This window comes from Lichenostomus cassidix, chromosome 5 (assembly GCF_008360975.1).
Source record: "Lichenostomus cassidix isolate B80296 chromosome 5, HeHo_3.0, whole genome shotgun sequence".
Classification (NCBI taxonomy): Eukaryota; Metazoa; Chordata; class Aves; order Passeriformes; family Meliphagidae; genus Lichenostomus; species Lichenostomus cassidix.
In genome coordinates this window covers 15,761,085-15,779,340 of record NC_139486.1, presented here as the reverse complement: position 1 = coordinate 15,779,340, position 18,256 = coordinate 15,761,085, and the positions used below count along the sequence as shown (strand labels likewise).

General features: G+C 37.8%; 1 protein-coding gene across 1 annotated transcript; it reads right to left on the bottom strand.

Annotated features, from left to right (window-relative positions):
• Positions 1–1,018: 1,018 nt before the first annotated feature.
• ATXN3 (ataxin 3) lies at positions 1,019–17,663 on the bottom strand. The gene is made up of 11 exons (XM_085061528.1): positions 17,531–17,663; positions 13,942–14,106; positions 13,375–13,419; positions 12,048–12,133; positions 11,539–11,605; positions 9,066–9,153; positions 8,675–8,807; positions 7,771–7,946; positions 7,225–7,348; positions 6,410–6,498; positions 1,019–5,820 (listed from the first exon to the last, which is right to left on the bottom strand). Exons 1-11 carry the CDS (start codon positions 17,552–17,554, stop codon positions 5,726–5,728), a joined length of 1,092 nt encoding a protein of 363 aa, XP_084917654.1. The 5' UTR covers positions 17,555–17,663; the 3' UTR covers positions 1,019–5,725.
• Positions 17,664–18,256: the final 593 nt, after the last annotated feature.

The window sequence follows — 18,256 nt, the reverse complement described above, 5'->3', positions numbered from 1 at the left end:
GGACAGTAAAGATGCATCATTTAATGTTTGTCTAAATAATTTTTATGGGAAACTCTCAGCATTTTTTTCAACTAAGATCAGGGATGTCTTGCAGATATTTAAAATATTTAGGGATGATAAAAATGTCTTCTGTTGTGGTTAATTTAGCATTGCAAGTAATTTTTTTAGCTGACTGACTTCATCCACTGTTAATAAGGGCACCCAGCAATCATCCAGTATACTCCGTTTTGACTAAGCTACAAAAGGAAATCATTGTGTCACCCAAAAAAAAAACAAAAAAAAAAAGAAAAAAAAGGAAAAAAGGTATCCTGGCAGCAAAGCAGCATACAATTTTAAAAGATGTAACATAACTACAACTGGCACTGACTTTCTTCCTTAACAGGAGTGTCTTTACACAACTTTAGGAGTATCAACAGATGAAAAGACATCAGAGATGGTAAAATGTCAGCAACAGAAAACTATCCCACTGCTAATGTCTACACACCTCTGGTGCAAAGCCCACTGATACCACGGATGAGATTTCAATGTTTGATGATTCTGTGCCCAATCCACACTTAAGGGAAAGCTCATAAGCAAATACTTAAGAGAGAAACATTAGAAGCTATAATCGTATTTATTAAAAAAGTGATATCAAATACAACCATATATATTCATGCCTATTTGGAGAGCATTTTCAAAATATCGAACAGTGCTGCCATTTTCCAGTCAAAACAATGACAAAGCATTTCAGCTTTCCCTTTTTAAATCTTTTCAGTATTCTATGCTTCATATACACAAAATAGACAAAAATTATACAGGAATCCAGAGCCAAAGATGTGATATGAAAACAGTCTTGACAAAAAAAATCTATTACTGAAAATGATTTCTAAAATACACAACTATTAGGCAAGAGATGAAAAAAATTATTCCCTTACAAAATCCTAACTCTACATTGATTTGTACACAGGGGTTTCATGTAGCAAAAAATAAAATTTTATCAATGCTTACATGCTTTAAAGACAATATCAAGGTTTTTCTCTTCTTTTTTTTTTTAATTTTGCTTTTGCACAGTGGCAATTAAATATTACATCCCTTTGTTCAAACTCTTATGTCCCCTCCTGAATTCACACAGTGGCTGTACTGAGAATGGGGGGAGACAAAAAGAGAAGTGTAGTTATAATTACTTATTTTTCTTAACAAAGAAAATAATGTATAAATAGTTTGATTTGGTAAAAGCAGTTGAAAAGCCACATGTACTAACTGTCTGATGAACTGTTACTAGGGAAGGAGGTGACTAGGGCAGGTTAAATACTACAGCATTCCATCCATCTCTGAAATGCAAATAAGGCAAAATGTGTGTATGAAGATTAAAAAAGTTTACTGCAAAAGAGCTCATGCTTTTAAGATGAAAGCCTGGATGCAAGACAAAGCTACTAAACTGAAACTGAAGAATTGAGTATTTGGACCCAGCCAGTTTGAATTTATTAAGTATTATTCTTATTGGAACAACTGATTCTGTGCGTATTGAACAGGTATGTATGTATTTTACCTGTTAGACTTACTCTCCTTTTTTTTCTATTTTTTGTAATGATTTGTGAATAATGACCAAGATTTTCCAGGTCTTAAGTTTGTTTTATGCAAGACAGTAATGGCTTACCAAGTAAACAACATCATTTTCTGTCTAAGCGCTTAAAAAAAATCTTCCATATCAGTTTTTCTTTTCCTTGGATTCTTACTTCAGTTCCTTTAAAAGTGATGTCCTGGCAAAATGAACTGTAAAATAATACTTCTTTCTTAGTCTGAGTTCTAGTTCTCTAATCCTATTCCTCTATACTGTATTTTTCAGTACAAAGGCCACAATTTTTTATATTTTCATCATTATTTGAACCAATAACTAATTCTAGAAAATGTCACATTTTAGAACTGTAACATGTTCATTTTAAAAGGCCTATCAGTTTTGTAATAAGACAAAACAGCTTACGAATGATAATATTTGCCTACTAGATACCTGCACAAGCCATTTTACCTGCCCCCCCACTATATTAAGTTTGTAATAGAAGCAATAGTCCAACATTAAAACACGTAATAGATTTAAATTTGTATTGGTACTTTTCAAGTAGTCTGCAAAGTGGTACTGTACAACAAGAGTACCTTAGCTGAAAATTACACTTAAATTTGCTACAGTTCTTTGAAGGGCACAGGAAGCCCAAATGTTAAAGTAAGCCAGTATTGTGTCAGATTAGTTTCAAGTCTAGAAAAATATAAGTATTTAAACAGCTCATATTTGTACTTACTGTGCCTAACAAGATTTGCATGCAAGCATGACTGCATTACAACTCTTGTTCCTCCTGCCCTCACTCTAAGACCATGAAAGCAATTTGCGGAATTATACTTACAGAAGTAATTTTGGAAGATATTTAATGGATCACTCACTCCCCCTGCCAGTTTGATTTCTACTGGCAGAAAACCATAAATTATGTCACATGGACTATTCACTGCATAATATCAAAAATCTGCTGGATGGATGAAGTCTGAAATTCCCTCAAATACAATTTTATAATTAAAAAAAAAGTAAAAAAAAAAATCAATGTCAGCACCCTTACAATGGACTTTGGCCTAAAGCTGTAGCATGGGAAAAAACTCAACCCTTCAGCTTGACAGGGCAGATAACACCAGGAGTACACCCTACATTAGAAAACAACTTCGAAGCATAGTTAAGCCACATTGAGAACTGTTTATCACTGAAAGAATGCACACCAAAAAATTACATCAGTGCTTTATTGACAGCTTCTTGGCAGGTCCATACATTTTGAATTTGAGGCCTGGGTTACAAAATACATACTGCCAGCCATTAGTCTTTTCCTTGGGCACAGTTCAGAAGAGACCTTGTCACTCCCTACAAGTCCTGAAAGGAATGTGTAGTGAGGTGTCAGCCTCATCTCCCAGGTAACAAGATGAGAGGAAATGGCCTCAATTTGCACAGGGAAGGTTGAGGTTGAGTATCAGGAAGTATTCCTTCACTGAAAGGGCTGTCCTCCATTGGAACAGGCTGCCCAGGCAAGTGGCTGAGTCCCCTCCCTGGAGCTATTTAAAAGGTGTAGCTGTGGTGCTTAGGGACATTACATTGAGTGGTGGACTTGGATGGGTTAATGGCTGGTTTCTTGCAGGTCTTTTCCAGCGACACAATTCCATGAATTAACACTTAAATTGCTCTCTTGTAACGGCTTGTCTAGAGGGATGCCTACATCATTCAACTTGACATTTCTTAAAAAAAAAAACAAAAAAAACCTGGTATTTGTTGAGTGACCTTTCTACATAGAAAGGGAAATGGTTAGTCCTGTGATCACTACCTCAGTTGCACTTTTCAGGCACTGACACCTTTTATTCCTTCCATATCAGAACACTTGGGTGAAGAACCTACTTATGTGACAGGAAAGTTCACAGGCAAACCTCTGTGGCTGAATGATTTTAAAATCATGTAGTTGGCCTGGGTTACAGTCAATGAAATTTAAGGGGCTAAAATTATTTTTTTTAATACGGGGCTGTAAGAGCTATAGAAATTTTTATTATATTCTTCTAATAGATGATAAGACGTCTGAGTTCCAAGTATTGACAGCAGATTGCCAATCTATACCTATTTATAAAAATGAGTCTTATTTCAGAATTAGTTTATGGCACAATCAAAAAAAGAAAATTAAGATGTGGTTAATTGACAGATGATAAAAAAAAATTCAGTGCTTAGACACCTTTCTAGCTTTCAGTTTCATAGACATTTCAAACTGAAAGCAGAAAAATCACATCCTGAAAAATACAGCATTTCAAAATGGCATATGCACACATGGACTTTTAAAGTCATTGTTCAGCTATATTAATTTGAGACATTAGAAATAATTATAATGTGCATGAAAATTATTTTAAAAAGACAAAATTCAGTTTCTAAAAAGTAGTGCTGTCTCATGTCAAAATCCACATTGTCTTACACATACCAGTGGTTCTGGCAACATTGGTGAAAATCCAGCACATAGATAAGAAAAACAGAATTTAGCCCAGTTATATATAATCTAATAATGTCCTAAGCTATCAGGAAACCATTGCGGTAAACAAATCTTCACTGAGAAATAAGAGCCCTTTCATGTACAGTACTACTTGATGCTGAATGTGTATTTCCATCTAGCTACCATACATTTCCTACTAATTTTAATTACATGTTACTATTGTGCAAAGATGTAACTTTAGAATATTTTGATAAAGAAATCTGGGGTTATCTTTGAAAGATTCTTAGAATGCCTGTGCCAACTGTTAATGCTTTAACTGGACTACAGCTTATAGACTCTATCTACAACATATTCCCATATAATTTATATGTAAACAGAATTTGTATTTCAAGCACCATTTAGGAAAATGAAACATCTCTCTTTTGTTGCACTGAAGTTCAAAGTCAGGTTTGGTCACCCTGTTACACATTCATCCTGAATATCCAAGCAAATGTCTTACAACCAATAGCATAAGCTATCTCACATACTTTGCTCCCTAATTTTTCTCAGGATCAGAAACAGCATGATAAAAAATTGTAAGGTGCATGAATAAAGGCCATTCCTGAAAAAACTGCAACATTCTGACAGACACTCATAGAAAGCATTTCAGAAAGAACATCCACACAGGCATAAATATTCATTCTTAGAAGAGCTACTAGCACAGGGGTCATTTCAGATTGCAGGAATGCACCTTATGTGTGTGGCACTGACTTTATGGCACCTAAATCCCCTCCTACTTTCTCCTAGTTTTCAGCTCTCTTTCAGTTACAGCTCTTTCATACTGAAAGGCCAGAATGGAGGGTTGAGCTTGAAGAGGAAAAGACTCTGGAAGAGGTAGAAAACAAAACCTGTTCAACCCAACTGAGTATGTGCTACCTCTGTAGTAAAAAGACAGTGGCTTAATGAAAACAAAAAAACCATAGGAAAACAATAATTAAAAACAAACAAGAACAACAAAAAACCCCAAGCCAAATAAGGCAAGTTACCTGCTAAAAGACAGTATGTTAAACATGGACCTAAAATTTTACAATTGGCATTTAAAGTAAAACCAAAAAGTGTTAGAAAGTCAGAAATCATTAAAAGACTCAGGAGTAAAATTATAATCAACAATACACTGAAAGTTTTGTCTTGAATTGAAAAGCATTAAATTTATGGATTCTTGTTTCTCCTGCAGAATGGATCATTTCAAAAGTGGACAGCAGGATCAAAAAGTTGATGTTAAGTCATTCCTAATAATCACAAAATAAATTATTTAAGATTAATGGAATTTAATTACTCTCCCCATTTTAGAGTGATCTATTAAAAAGCATTTATGAGCATACCTTATTTGTATCTGTTTTTTCATTAGTAGTGAAGAAAATCAGTTGATGCTACTATCAGCACCATTTATATCTTCTACTGAATTCTTCAAAACAATTTAAACTTGTTGTTAAATGCAAGTTACAGCTTCTACCCTTGTCTTTGTGTGAATAGTTCCAGTAATTTTAACAACACTTCTCTTGTGAGCAGATGTTTTGTAGTAGGAGTGCTACAGTTTTCTAAATTAGTGCAATCATTTTCATATTTGCAGATCCGCTCTAAACTGACCTCCAGCAGCCCCCCTTTCATTCCTGCTTCCAGAACTCTGAAATGAACCCTGCTTGTGCAACATTCACACAGTAGAATTTTAATGGAGACTTAGCGTTTTGACAGTAAGAGGGGAAAAAATGATGTTATTTCTCCTCTTCTGAATTCAAGTGGTTTCTAACAGACTCCAGAGACATATTCATGGCTGCTTGAAGCATGTCTTCTTCACTCATATCACCTCCTAAAGACAATAAATGCATACAAGCTGTAATAAATTCACAGTTCTTATTTATAGTTAAATGCTTCTGTTATTCTTTTTATCCACACCCACCTTTTCCCACCCCACCCCACCCCAAAAATTGGTTTTGTTTTGAAAATTATAGACTATTTTGCAAATAGTTTTTCACCAACTTGGATCACCAATACCTAACACTGGTAAGGTCTACATTTACATTCTTCTGAAAACTGGTTCCAGTAATTTTGTCAGCTATTACTCCAAGCTGTCATACAACTTTAAAAGTAATTTAGAAAACAAATAGTTGACACAAATCCCATCAAATATTCCAACTTGTAATGCTCAAGACAAACAAAACAACAAAAAGCAAAGCTAGAACTCAAGAGGTCTAATAGCAATGCTCTTCACTTTGACATTCAAAGGGAAACATGCTTTTAAGGAAAGTGATCCTTTCGTTCACTGCCAATACAGTAATGGCTGTGATACATAGTTGGAATGGCTGCTGAAGTGACGAAAAGGCAAGACAAGGAAAAGAAACAACAGATGGGTGAAAAAGACACATGTCAGTTTTGGATATTCGTTTAAAAAACAATACCTGGGCCAGCTTCTGGAGTGCTTGAGCTAAGAGTTGCCTTATCCTGTTGGTTTGTGGTCTGACTCTGCTGCTGTTGCTGTTGTTGCCGTCTGAAAGTGTTATAAATTTATAAGAAAATAAGATTAACATCAGTATGAGACCTGAATCAAGTTCATTTCAGGAAGGCCAAGAGTCAGAAGTAGAAGTTGTTTGGTACAGTGAGACCCCTATGCCTAAAATCTCTTTCATCATTTCACCCTGCTAATCTTCAGACACCTATCTTCCCAGTATTATACTGCAAGCCACCTGACTATTTTCCCAGGATTCAGAAGCTCTGCATTCTTATCCTATCATGTGAAGCCTAACTCCTATCTGTAGCATTTCTCGCTGGTCTTTAGTTCTTCTATTACTATAAGACAAAGATAAGGAAAAGCTACCATAACCCAACCATGTATTAAGAAGGTACACCTGAACAGCAACATAAAATATGCACAATGCTTTTGTGTGATGCACATGAGAAACATCATTACCAGAAAAAAAGTCTTAGAGAAATAATACTTTTTGTTGGGAAGGTAATTGCAGAAATTTACAGGATTTCATTTAAAATACTTCTATAATGTATTTCTTTCTTCACAAGACTGCTGTTGCATTATTAAACATCCTCTTACTACAGGTTTCTTTGCGGGAACCACCTAAAAATAGCAAAGTTCAGGTACTGTTAGGAAATCACGTAAGACAGAAAAGTTGAGCTGGACCTTAGTAAGAAACCCATCCACCCCCAAAAGCACTGAAAAATACATGTACTTCCACATGCAGTTTTCTATCAGCTACTTTACTTTTCAAAATATGCTTGTCTTCTCCTTCGCAGTTCTTCTGAAGAAAGGGAGTCTGTCTGACTGCTGTGAGACGACTGAGGAACATTCTGTGGTAATGAGCCTGAGAGCTCACTTCGACGGCTACCTAAAACCAGAACATGCCATATCCTACTAATTATAGTAAAATGAAGTTAGCAAATGAAATACATCTTAAGAAAATGCCTTCAAACTTGACAAGAAGAAGAAAGAGACTTGCTGGAGAACTAAGCACCTACAGTAACTTTGCTCGGTTTTCTCCTCACTTTAGGACTGTTCCCTTTCCTCCTGCCCCCCTTTGCCAATTTGTTCTCCCTTCCTAATAATCAATGCCAACATGCAAGTTACAACTTTTCGAAAAGCAGAAGGGAGATAGCTACAGACAATCCTGGCTTGTCCTTCTATGCTTCAAAGCCAGTCTTTCCAGACTGCTTGATGCATGCTGAAAAAAGTGCCTGACAAACTGATTCCAGGAGCTGCTTAAAGCATAAGCAACACAAGCACTATAAGAAATTTAGATGAGCACTGTACCTTGCATGCTGAGCTGAATGGCTCTGCGAAGATCAGCTTCTTCATCCTCCATATCAATTTCCTGCCTGCTTAGAGCCAGGGCTCTCTGAAAATTCTCTTCATCTTCATCTAACATGCCTGTTCCATCAAAAGGATGATTGACTTCTATTGCTTGGTCCACATCACTCCTGGGTAGCCTGTGAAATTCACAGCAAAATTCAGACAGAAATTATATTAGATTTCACTGTGAGGTTTAAAATTAATATGTTCTGCCAATTTAACTCTACGTTTAACTTTGGAAAAAACATTTCTATTGTGAAAGTCTGTTACATAAACAAGTATTTTCCTGAAAAATGAAAAAGCACAAAAGGGCTGCAAGCAACTGTAGAGTGACTTTAACACATATTTCCCATACACTGCACTCTAAAGCAATGCACATGTTGACAAGAAGCTATTAAGATACATAATACTTTATATGCATTCAAGGATGTTTTATATTAGCAGAATGTATAAAAAATGAGCAGCACCACAACGTTACAGCAAAATTATTCCAAAAGGGAATGCTGTATGATTTATATGATGTGGAATTCAGAGATCAGTTTCTCATTCTTTTCTACTTATGACAGAATGCACAAACCAGTCTTAATTGTAGAATAATTACTATGGATGACAGTTTGTAAGGTCTGCTAACCCATTTTCACCCCAAGTCAAAAATCTGTGCTATAATATGCTTATGCACATGGGAAGACTCAATCCTTATTAAGGCAGCTTTTACCCACTTAAAAATACACCATTTACAGTCTATCAACTTGCTTTTACTGTGTACAACAGCAGTAAACATTGAACTAAAGGTACTTCTCATTACTTCCAAATTACAAACCAATCATACTGAACATTATTAAAATGAAATATTTATTTACCTTACCTCTGATCTCTTGACTGTGCTGCCTCTTCTCCAATTAGTTTTGGTCGCTGCATCTGCTGTACCCGAATCATCTGCAGTAGCTGATCAGCCTCACAGTCTGGCAGGTCACCTTTTACTACAAATATGGAATAACCTGAGAAAAACAAATTGTAAGTCTACAACATTAAAGTGCAGGTATTAACACTCTAAAATGCAGACTACATGGAATACCATCACGTGCAATTTACTAAGATGTGAGACTCTACCTTTCATTATAAGGACTTGGGTTATTTCAATCAATTTATTTCAATCATAAAACTGAGGATAGTTAACTAAATACATAAGTTCTAAGAAATAATCATTATTACCTACTTTTAATTAATGAGACTTAACAGCTGCAAGTTACTATTACCTTCCTGTTGTAATTGAGCCAAGAAAAGTGCAAGATATGTATCTGATATTAGTTCTGGACCCATCAAGAGAGAGTTCAAGTTAAACCACTGTAATTGAAAAAAAAAAAAAAAGAAGGATTGAGAGAACAAAATAGCATGAAGATTACTTGGTAGTTCATTCTTGTACATTGTGACAATTTTCTATTATGGAATATCTGAGTAAATCTAGTAAAATAAATTATCAAATAGAAGTCTTTTGAAGTGTAATACTTATACTGCTAAAGATTACCCTTCAAATACTCTAACAGGACATCTGAAGTGTGGAAATTACTGCATGCTCTCTCCCATTACTAAATACTGGTACCAGGGAAACACATTAGAACAGACAATCCTTAACCATTGTATTTTGATTTATTTCAGACATCATTCTAAAATTCTGCTTAATCCTAGTTTTAAACCTGAGACTAATGAAGAAACCCTTCATCAGTTAATGCTGTGTGTTAAGAAATTAACAGATACAGGAAATAGACATTGAATTATTTCCATTGAATATTTTCATTGAACATTCCACCTTCAATAGCTGGTGATGCTGAAAACTAGTGTTTACCCTTCTCTTAGATAATTTATAAACTTAAAAATTAAGAAAAATTTACTCAAATTTAATATGCCGAGAATACAGCACTATGTTACAACAGGGGACACTTCATATAAATATACACAACTAATTTCTAGTTCCCCAAAGACCATAACTAGTAATTTATAGTACTTCTAGAGAGAAACAGTATTATACTTACATAAAACTTCTAGAGAGAAAATAAATTCAATGTGAAAAACAAAATATTCTACCTTTAAATCCCCATATATATTGTAATGAAGCTGAAGTACTTTTTTTTAGATCTACTCATTCAATATTATTCAGTTTTAACCAGGAAACACCATTTGAAATAGTAGAAGGAGAATTCTATCTCCATTTTCACAGAAATGAACTGATCTACCCAAACTTCTATATATGCACCCATACACTTGCAGCCAGGCCCATACAATAATGTGACATGTACCACCCTGTCATGCAATCACCTAATTTGCCAAAAAGACTCTTTGCCACTGGGAAAGGGTAAGAAGACCAACAGTGCAGAAAAGTAGGGGAATAAAAAGTTCTGTAAAAAATATGATGGACAGACTACAGCAACTTTTAAAAGGCATTATGCAGGAGAAAGTTTTGTTAAACTAATTTTGCTTTAACTGTAACAGGAGAGGCAGTTCAAATAAATCTAAGTCAACCTATTTCATCAAATCTTCTCATTACCCTCTAGATAACAGACATCTAGTATTGTCTTCATGTGGTTACAAGCCACACGTACAAAAAGACAAAAGACATCCCCCTCCAACTTAGGATGCTTTGGGTTAGAATGTGCTCTCATGAAATTCCACCCAACATGACTGCATTGTATAATAAGGAGAATTTCCATAATTTTAAGAGAACATTCAGCCTTTTTGATATCAAATAAACAAAAATTGTCTGTAAACATTAGTCATACTTTTAAACTAAAGCAGAACAGTAGAGTTTCGTTTTCTCACTCACAGGTGATTTTTCCTTTTTTTTTTTAATCTGGATGACAATATAAGTAGCCAAAACTTGCAAAACATGAACCAAATGGGCAGAGACTTCTGTCCCACTATTACAGCATCTAAAAGCTGTTTTCCATGAATGTTTTCTATGAAAAAAGCCCTGAAAAAACCAAACACCAAATCAGCTCATGTTGTATAAATGCTTATGAAGTATGATCCAGAATGATTGGCTACTGAAATAAGTAATGCCTTGGTGTTATAAGGGACATGGATATGAATTGTTACATATGTGCCACATACTAATATGGCCATCCCTTACCTTTAATAACTATTTTTTGCTTAGAATATAATTGTTTCAAAGTTTTCTATAATATTACAGAGTTGTGATTCTACTTTCCCCAACCTCATTCTAATGGATACTTTTCTGAGTATCCCTTATTACTCATCAAAACTTTGCAGTCCTCCTTACACCTACTGCCCATTTAAACAAACAAAATTATTTTACAGTGTCAATAACTTACTGTATTAGAATAAGTTTGCACTGTGTAGGGATCTTAATTCTTGTTCAGGATTCCCTACTCCCCCCTGCCCCATTATGCTTTTTCTTCAGTATTTCATGCAGAAAAAAAAAAAAAAAAAAGATAATAGCTTAAGAAGTCACATAAGACTCTACCAGAGTTGCAGCTCCCTAAAGGACAGATTCACTAGGGAACTGACCCTACAGTCTTCCCCAGGCTAACTTTTACAATGACCTGCCTGGCATTTTTGTGATAAAGCAAACATTTACTTTTTTTTTTTTTAATATGGGACACTATTAAACCAAACTGCAGCAAAAGCTTGCAAAAGGGAAGCACAATCTACTTGCAACCACTCTTCCACACCCAATTCTGAAGTCAATTTTAAAATAAAAAAAGACAGTGTCACCTGTTTTCCTAACTTTCGAACTGTAAACCAGTGTTCCTTATAATTACAAATAAATGATTTTTCATTTCTGTAAAAAGAAAAACAAAAGGTGTAAATAAAATTAAATACTCTCAAATCAGAGTACATAATAATTTTTAAGGTATTTTCTACCACTAATTCGAACTTATTAAACAAAGTTTCAGTAACACAACCATTGATGTTACATTACAGAATACTCATACTGCTTTTACAACATTTAGGAAGTTGTCAATAGCACTGAAATCTCCATATACCTGTGATGCCACAGATACTAAAATACCATGAAGGCACAGAGGACAGATGTTCTCATGCATCCCCAAAAAGAAAAAAAAAAAAACAACAAACCAAACAAAAAAAAATTCAAAGCCAAGGGATAATACAAAGATCAAAATGCAATACAGCTTGAAAAAGCAATTTAAAATAATTATTTAAATCATAGATTAAGAGTATTTTTTCAGTAAAATAATAGCAGGGCGCTAAAAGAGTCTTACATAGGATCGATCCCAAGTCTCTGGTACTCTGGACTGTTGAAGAGGATTAGTTCTAAACCCCACACTTTCAAGGCATTGCTTATAACCTGTCAAAAAATAACATTTTCCATTAGTCAAATGAGTTCAAATCTAAACACAAGCAACACAACCATGTTAGCTACAGGAAACAATTATACTGTTTTCATAAAACTTAAATTTCAAAACATTGCCAGGAAACCTAGGAATCACATTACTCAAAATACAGCTGTCATGAATCTACATGCAAACATAACACTCATATCTTACCTAAGGAGAAGTAACAAAACTAGGATTTAACTCAACTCTCTTAATGATCTTACTCCCCCAAACAAAGGTGTAATTTCACCTTCCACAGACACTTCATAAATTGTCATCTGTCTACTTTGAATGCACTGCTCTGCCCTTATTTCCCCCCCTATAATCTCAATCTCACAGTAACTATTAGAAATTTTGTACCACTGGATTATCACAGGATCAGTCAGTATATTGATCTGAGCACCAACTCTTTTACAGTAACTCTTTAAAGCTACACAAAATAATGCTGTAAGAATTTTTAAGTTAGCAATTCAACTTCCTTTCAGCAAGACAACTGTGCAGCAAATGACAAAGCAATGATAGGACAAAAACATAGAATGAGGAAGCATTTTTTTTCAGCTACTGAAACAGCCCAATCAAAGACAGAAGGAAAGCCCAACTGTTAATGGTTTCTTGCTAAATAGAAAAACAGCCCAGTCAGCCATAAGGAAGAGAAGCTCTTGAGTGAGTCTGGAGCATTGACAAGCACCTCTGAAAGCTTGGGAGACAGCCAAAGATGCCTTGAGCTCTAATCTAGACACAAGCCCCAATGTGGTGTTTAAACACTTATTGTTCTGGTTTAAGTATTAATTATTGATTACTTTTCCCCTATGGCCCTAAACCCCCCACCCCCCAAAAAAAGCACCCAAGAAAAATCTGCAGATCACTGTGATAACTCTGTAACCATTGCCAAGGGCTTTCCAGTCTATCATCTGTGAAAGCAATCTGAATTCTGCTCCACAAGAAGCAGCTTAAAAGCCAAGCTTATTGCAGCAGGTCTCATTTCACAGTTCTGGAATCCATGCTTCTTCTACGTGTTTAAGGGCCCAGGAAATGAAGAACTGCAAGTCACTGTTCTTAATGGAAAACACTCTGAAGATTTGGAAGTCCAGCACTTAATCCCATTAAAACCATAAACTGGTAACTAGATGAAAAAGCTCAATGCCATTTAAATTACATAAGAGAACACACAGTGCCTAAATAGAAAATGGTGTCAGAAAAGAGATGTACTTACTTGAATTGAGAAGAATCCACTATCATCCATATTTACAGAAGGCTGCTGCTCGATGTGAAGTCGGGAGGGAGAAAAGGGAAAAATGGTGTCAGCATAAAAGGTCAAAAATAATTGAGTTTTGAAAATAAATTTAACTGCAGATTCTTAAAGCAGCAACTTATGTCCTTGTCTATAAGGCTGATTACAATGCCCAAAATAGGCATATTAATTTAAAACTCAAACCTTTAGAGATGCTCAGTGCTTAAAGGGCAGACAGACGTGGGAATTTCTGTTCCTATCTGACACTGGCTTACAAAAATAAAAGGCAAATTATTGATCCTTCTCACCACACCTGAACTTCCTGCTTGTAAGATGAAGGGAATGTAGCTTTTTAGAGAATTATTGTAAAGCTGTACTAGTAACATTTGGAAATGCCACATCCAAGATGAATGAATGAAAAGGCCTACAAATTTAAAAAGCTTTGGCACTAGAAAATTAACCTTGTCTAGCTATGCAAGCATAGCAAGTCTGTGCCAGACAATATTACATTTCAGGCAAATATCAAGCAACCTCAAATGAAGATTTTACCTGTAAAAATGTTCTGTATTCTTCACTAGATACTCCTCCCTCTGCCATTCTCATCCTTTCTTCCTCATCCAACTGCTGTGCAATAGAGGATAACTCAACAGGACTAAAGTATTCCCCTTGCAGCAAATTATTCAGACAATGTTGAGCACACAATGAGCCTTCTTGCTAATAGTGGAAGAGGAAAAAATGCCAACGATAAGGAAAAAAAACCAAATGGTTAACGTAAACTCTGTAAAATGACTAAACCATTTCATTCTGGCAAATTTCCTGCCCTCCCCACTCATGCAGAATACCATATATTCTTTGAATGTATTACATTGCAAGCTATAGAATACAACCCTCCCATCAACTCGATGGGAAAAAAACCAGCATGCATACTACCTTATTTCCTCAAAGGAAATAAATTTCATGTAAAAATTGTTTTTGCAAACACCAACAAATCACACAGAGACTGTGTAACCATCAGAACAACAGATTCTATCCTCTTCCAAATCATCAACACATGCAAATGAAACAGTTTAGATCTCTATTTCCTAGTAACAAACATTTTCTATAAAAGACACATTCATTATTTTTTTTTCCCTTGCAGGTGTGGCTATTGACAATCTGCTCTCCATGTTATTGTTGAGAAGGTGATTAGGAGATACAGGAGCAGTAAAGCTCCTTTTCTACATGAAATTTACATTTAGGAACTAGATAAACCAATCTTGTACCACTAGTTTGAAAATCTTGAAAACAGTGGCGGGGAAACAAAAGAAGTATTAAATTCAGCATATTAAAGAATGAAAATATTTTTAATTGCTAGATCATTTAAATAAAAAATATTTCAGATACTTTGTTACATATCCAGCACATTACATATAAGAGAAGTATAGCGTAACATTTTTTAAACGTCAGCAAAAATTTTAAATGAGCTAATTAGAAATGCCAGTCATGATTTTGTAGTACAAATTAAAAAAATTCTCTAATCTGAATGAATGCATGTCAAGTTCCATCATTTTCGTATTTGAGATAAAATAGTGCCTCATTAAAAAAAAAAACCAACCACAATGTAAACCAACCAAAGCAGTTTCCCATGAAAAGCAACCTGCTTTTTACAAATAATTGTAACTCCAAGTGCAAGACAAGTAACATCAGTTTTAATATCCTGCTTTTCTCTTTTGTTTTAATCAGTCTTCATTTCTATTTACATTAAGAGCTCTAATATACATGCTCTTTCTTGAAAACAAAACCCCTCAAGAACAATACAGAACACCCCTCCCTCATGCCAGATCCACAGAAACTAACAATACAAGAGTATGCCTTTGAGGAATATTCTTTAAACTTCCATAAAAGCATCACACAAATCCTATGTAGAACTTCCCCATGATGTCCCTTACAGCTGAAACCTTGAAAGTTCCCTTTGTTCCAGAATGTTCCTACAGCTTCATCACTCGGTTGAGCAATGAGTTATTAAAGCTACACTGGCTGTACAGACAGGCATCAATGGAATCCAGAAACCTCCTCCAGCTCATGCCCTTCCCGCAACAAGAAACTCAAGACTAAACACCAGCTTCTGTCCCTCTGGGGAGAGTACTGTGACAGAACCTGCTCAACAATCACAGGGTTCCTTCCCCACTAGTATTATATGAAACTGGTTTAGAAACAGAGATTCTAAAATACGTCTGATAATTAGTTGAATTACAGGCTTAAATCTTAATTTCACTCAAACGACCTTTCTGTATTCATACAGTATTATCTGAAAGTAATAAAATTTAATTTTCATATGTAAAAGTTATAAACATTAAGTGCCCAATGCAGAAAACAGATCCTACAGTTTTTAAGTGACAGGAACTTCCATTGTTTTGTTCAGAGAATATGGCTTCTTTTCCCTAACCTGAAATCCCCTCCTTGAAATCTCTCCTGACATAAACTGCTGCCCTGCTTCCAGTGTTTTCAATCACTTGTATCTTATCAAGGAAAGGACAAACTTCAAAGATGGGGACTCCTGAAACCCCATCCTTAAATCCTGCTTTCTGCAACTGTCATTTCCCTCTTAAAAATGCCACATTGCTTGGTTCTTTGTTTTATTAAATTTTCTTTATAAAAATCATGTATCTTATGTCTTTTTGTCAAAACACCTGGGGTGTAAAGACTCAGAGAGTAGGATGTACATGAACATGCAGCACTTCAAAATACTTTTGACAGCACTTGATAATAATAACAGAATAAAAATATTTGGTACTCCAACTTAAAACACATTTAGGTGCATCTTTTTAACTGTGTAACTAACTTGCCAGGGAGCAGGTATGTTTCACATGAGAGACTGTCCACTCCTCCTTCCCCAGAATGTATACCAACAACAAATTACCATCACCCTGTAACTTTGAATGTACTATGCTTTGTCACTTCAGCTTCAGCAGTTTTGTTATTAAACTAGACAGCAACTTAGTCATAGAAAGAGTTATTTCATACTGTGATACGTTAGGCCATGTAAGAAAAGAGTAAATTTCGTTCAACAATTTTCAAATCTAGACTAAAACTCAAGGTCACTGAAGCAGAGGCCATCATGGCTGAAATGCAACACGCACCCTCTGAACAGCAGCTACTTAACACTACAACACTTGCCAAATTTTGCAACCCAAACCTACTCAGAAAGAACACTCTTCAGGTTTTATGGATTTCAAAACAGCAATTTTTTTAAGGAAGGTACACAGCTATCTTGCTTATTTCCTAAGGAACTCAACCCTACATATGAAAACAAAGTAACAGAACTAGTGGTAAGATTAACCCAATAAAGCTGAAGAGACATTAGCAAAGTAAAAGAAAAAACAAAACAATTAAAATCTGAACAGCATTAAAACAGAAATAGCTCGTATTTGGGAACCTAGATAAATCACAGCAATTCTCAAAAGCATTTGTGCTCCAAAACCGGAAATACTGTTCGGCACACAGAAGCACAGCGTATGAACTGCGATTTCTTTAGCAGCTCTACCACTTCCTGCTCATTACACAACCTCAGCCAAGCCAGGCTCGCTGAAGATGGGTCTGACAGAGCAGGAACAGCCCTACTCGCCGCTACTTTTCCTCAAACTCATTTCTCAGCCAAGCGAGCTCTCTCAAGAAACACAAGTGGCTACAGTGTGCACCTCCGCGCACTCGGGATCTGTTTCTGCAGAGCGCAGCACACAGTCCCCGTGCCCAAGGGAACGCCGAGGCGCAGCCTGACTCTCCTTTCCCCGCAGGGCTGGCGGAGTCCAGCCGGGAGGGTCACAGGCACCGACACCGCCGCGCGAGGGCCCCGGCCAGCCCCCGAGGCACGGAACGAGCCGCTGCCCCAGGCTGGAGGCATGCCAGGGAGAGCAGCACAGCGCGGCACGGCGCAGCCCGTCCCGCCACAGCCCGAGCACACCGGGGGCACCGGGAGCAGCCCCGCGGGCAGCACGGGGACGGGAGGCCCAGCCGCCGCCCCAGCAGCTCTCAGAGAGAGCTCGCGCGCCGCCCCCCTCTCCGCGGCCCGGACGGCCACAACCGACGGCGCTGAGCCCGAGGCGGGCGGGCGGCGGGACGCGGAGGAACCCGCCCGGCCCTCTCTCGCTCCCTCACTCACCCGCTCGTGGAAGATCGACTCCATGTTTACTGTGGCGGCCGCAGCCCCCGCCCCACGTGACGCGGCCGGCCAATGGCGGCGCACCCCGCCCCGCCGCGCCGGGCGGCCCCGCTGGCTGCGCTCGGCCCGCCGCGCTGGCGCCACCTGCCGGGAGGAGGCCGGCAGACCGACCCGCCGCTGGCCGCGAGCGCCCCCGCGCGGCGGCGGCAGTGCCCGCAAGCGGCGACACGCGGCGCCCGTTCCGCTCCTCCGCCGCGCGTCCCGCAGCGCCCCGCGCCCGGCTCTCCCGGCACCGCCCGCTCCTGCCCCGTGCCCACCAGCCGCCCGGCTCTCCCGGCACCGCCCGCTCCTGCCCCGTGCCCACCAGCCGCCCGGCTCTCCCGGCACCGCCCGCTCCTGCCCCGTGCCCACCAGCCGCCCGGCTCTCCCGGCACCGCCCGCTCCTGCCCCGTGCCCACCAGCCGCCCGGCTCTCCCGGCACCGCCCGCTCCTGCCCTGTGCTCACCAGCTGCCCGGTCCTTACACCCTCCCGTTCCGCTCACAAAGCCCCAGTACCCGCTTACTGCTATTCCAAACAAGACTACAGAGGAAATCTGACAAGAAATTTATCCAGGTTCAGTTATAAAAACCAAACAACCATCAACCACATTCTATGTCTGTGGAAGTACTGCTTTGAAGGTGAGTTCATTAATTAGCCATAAACACATGGATTCCATGATACACACA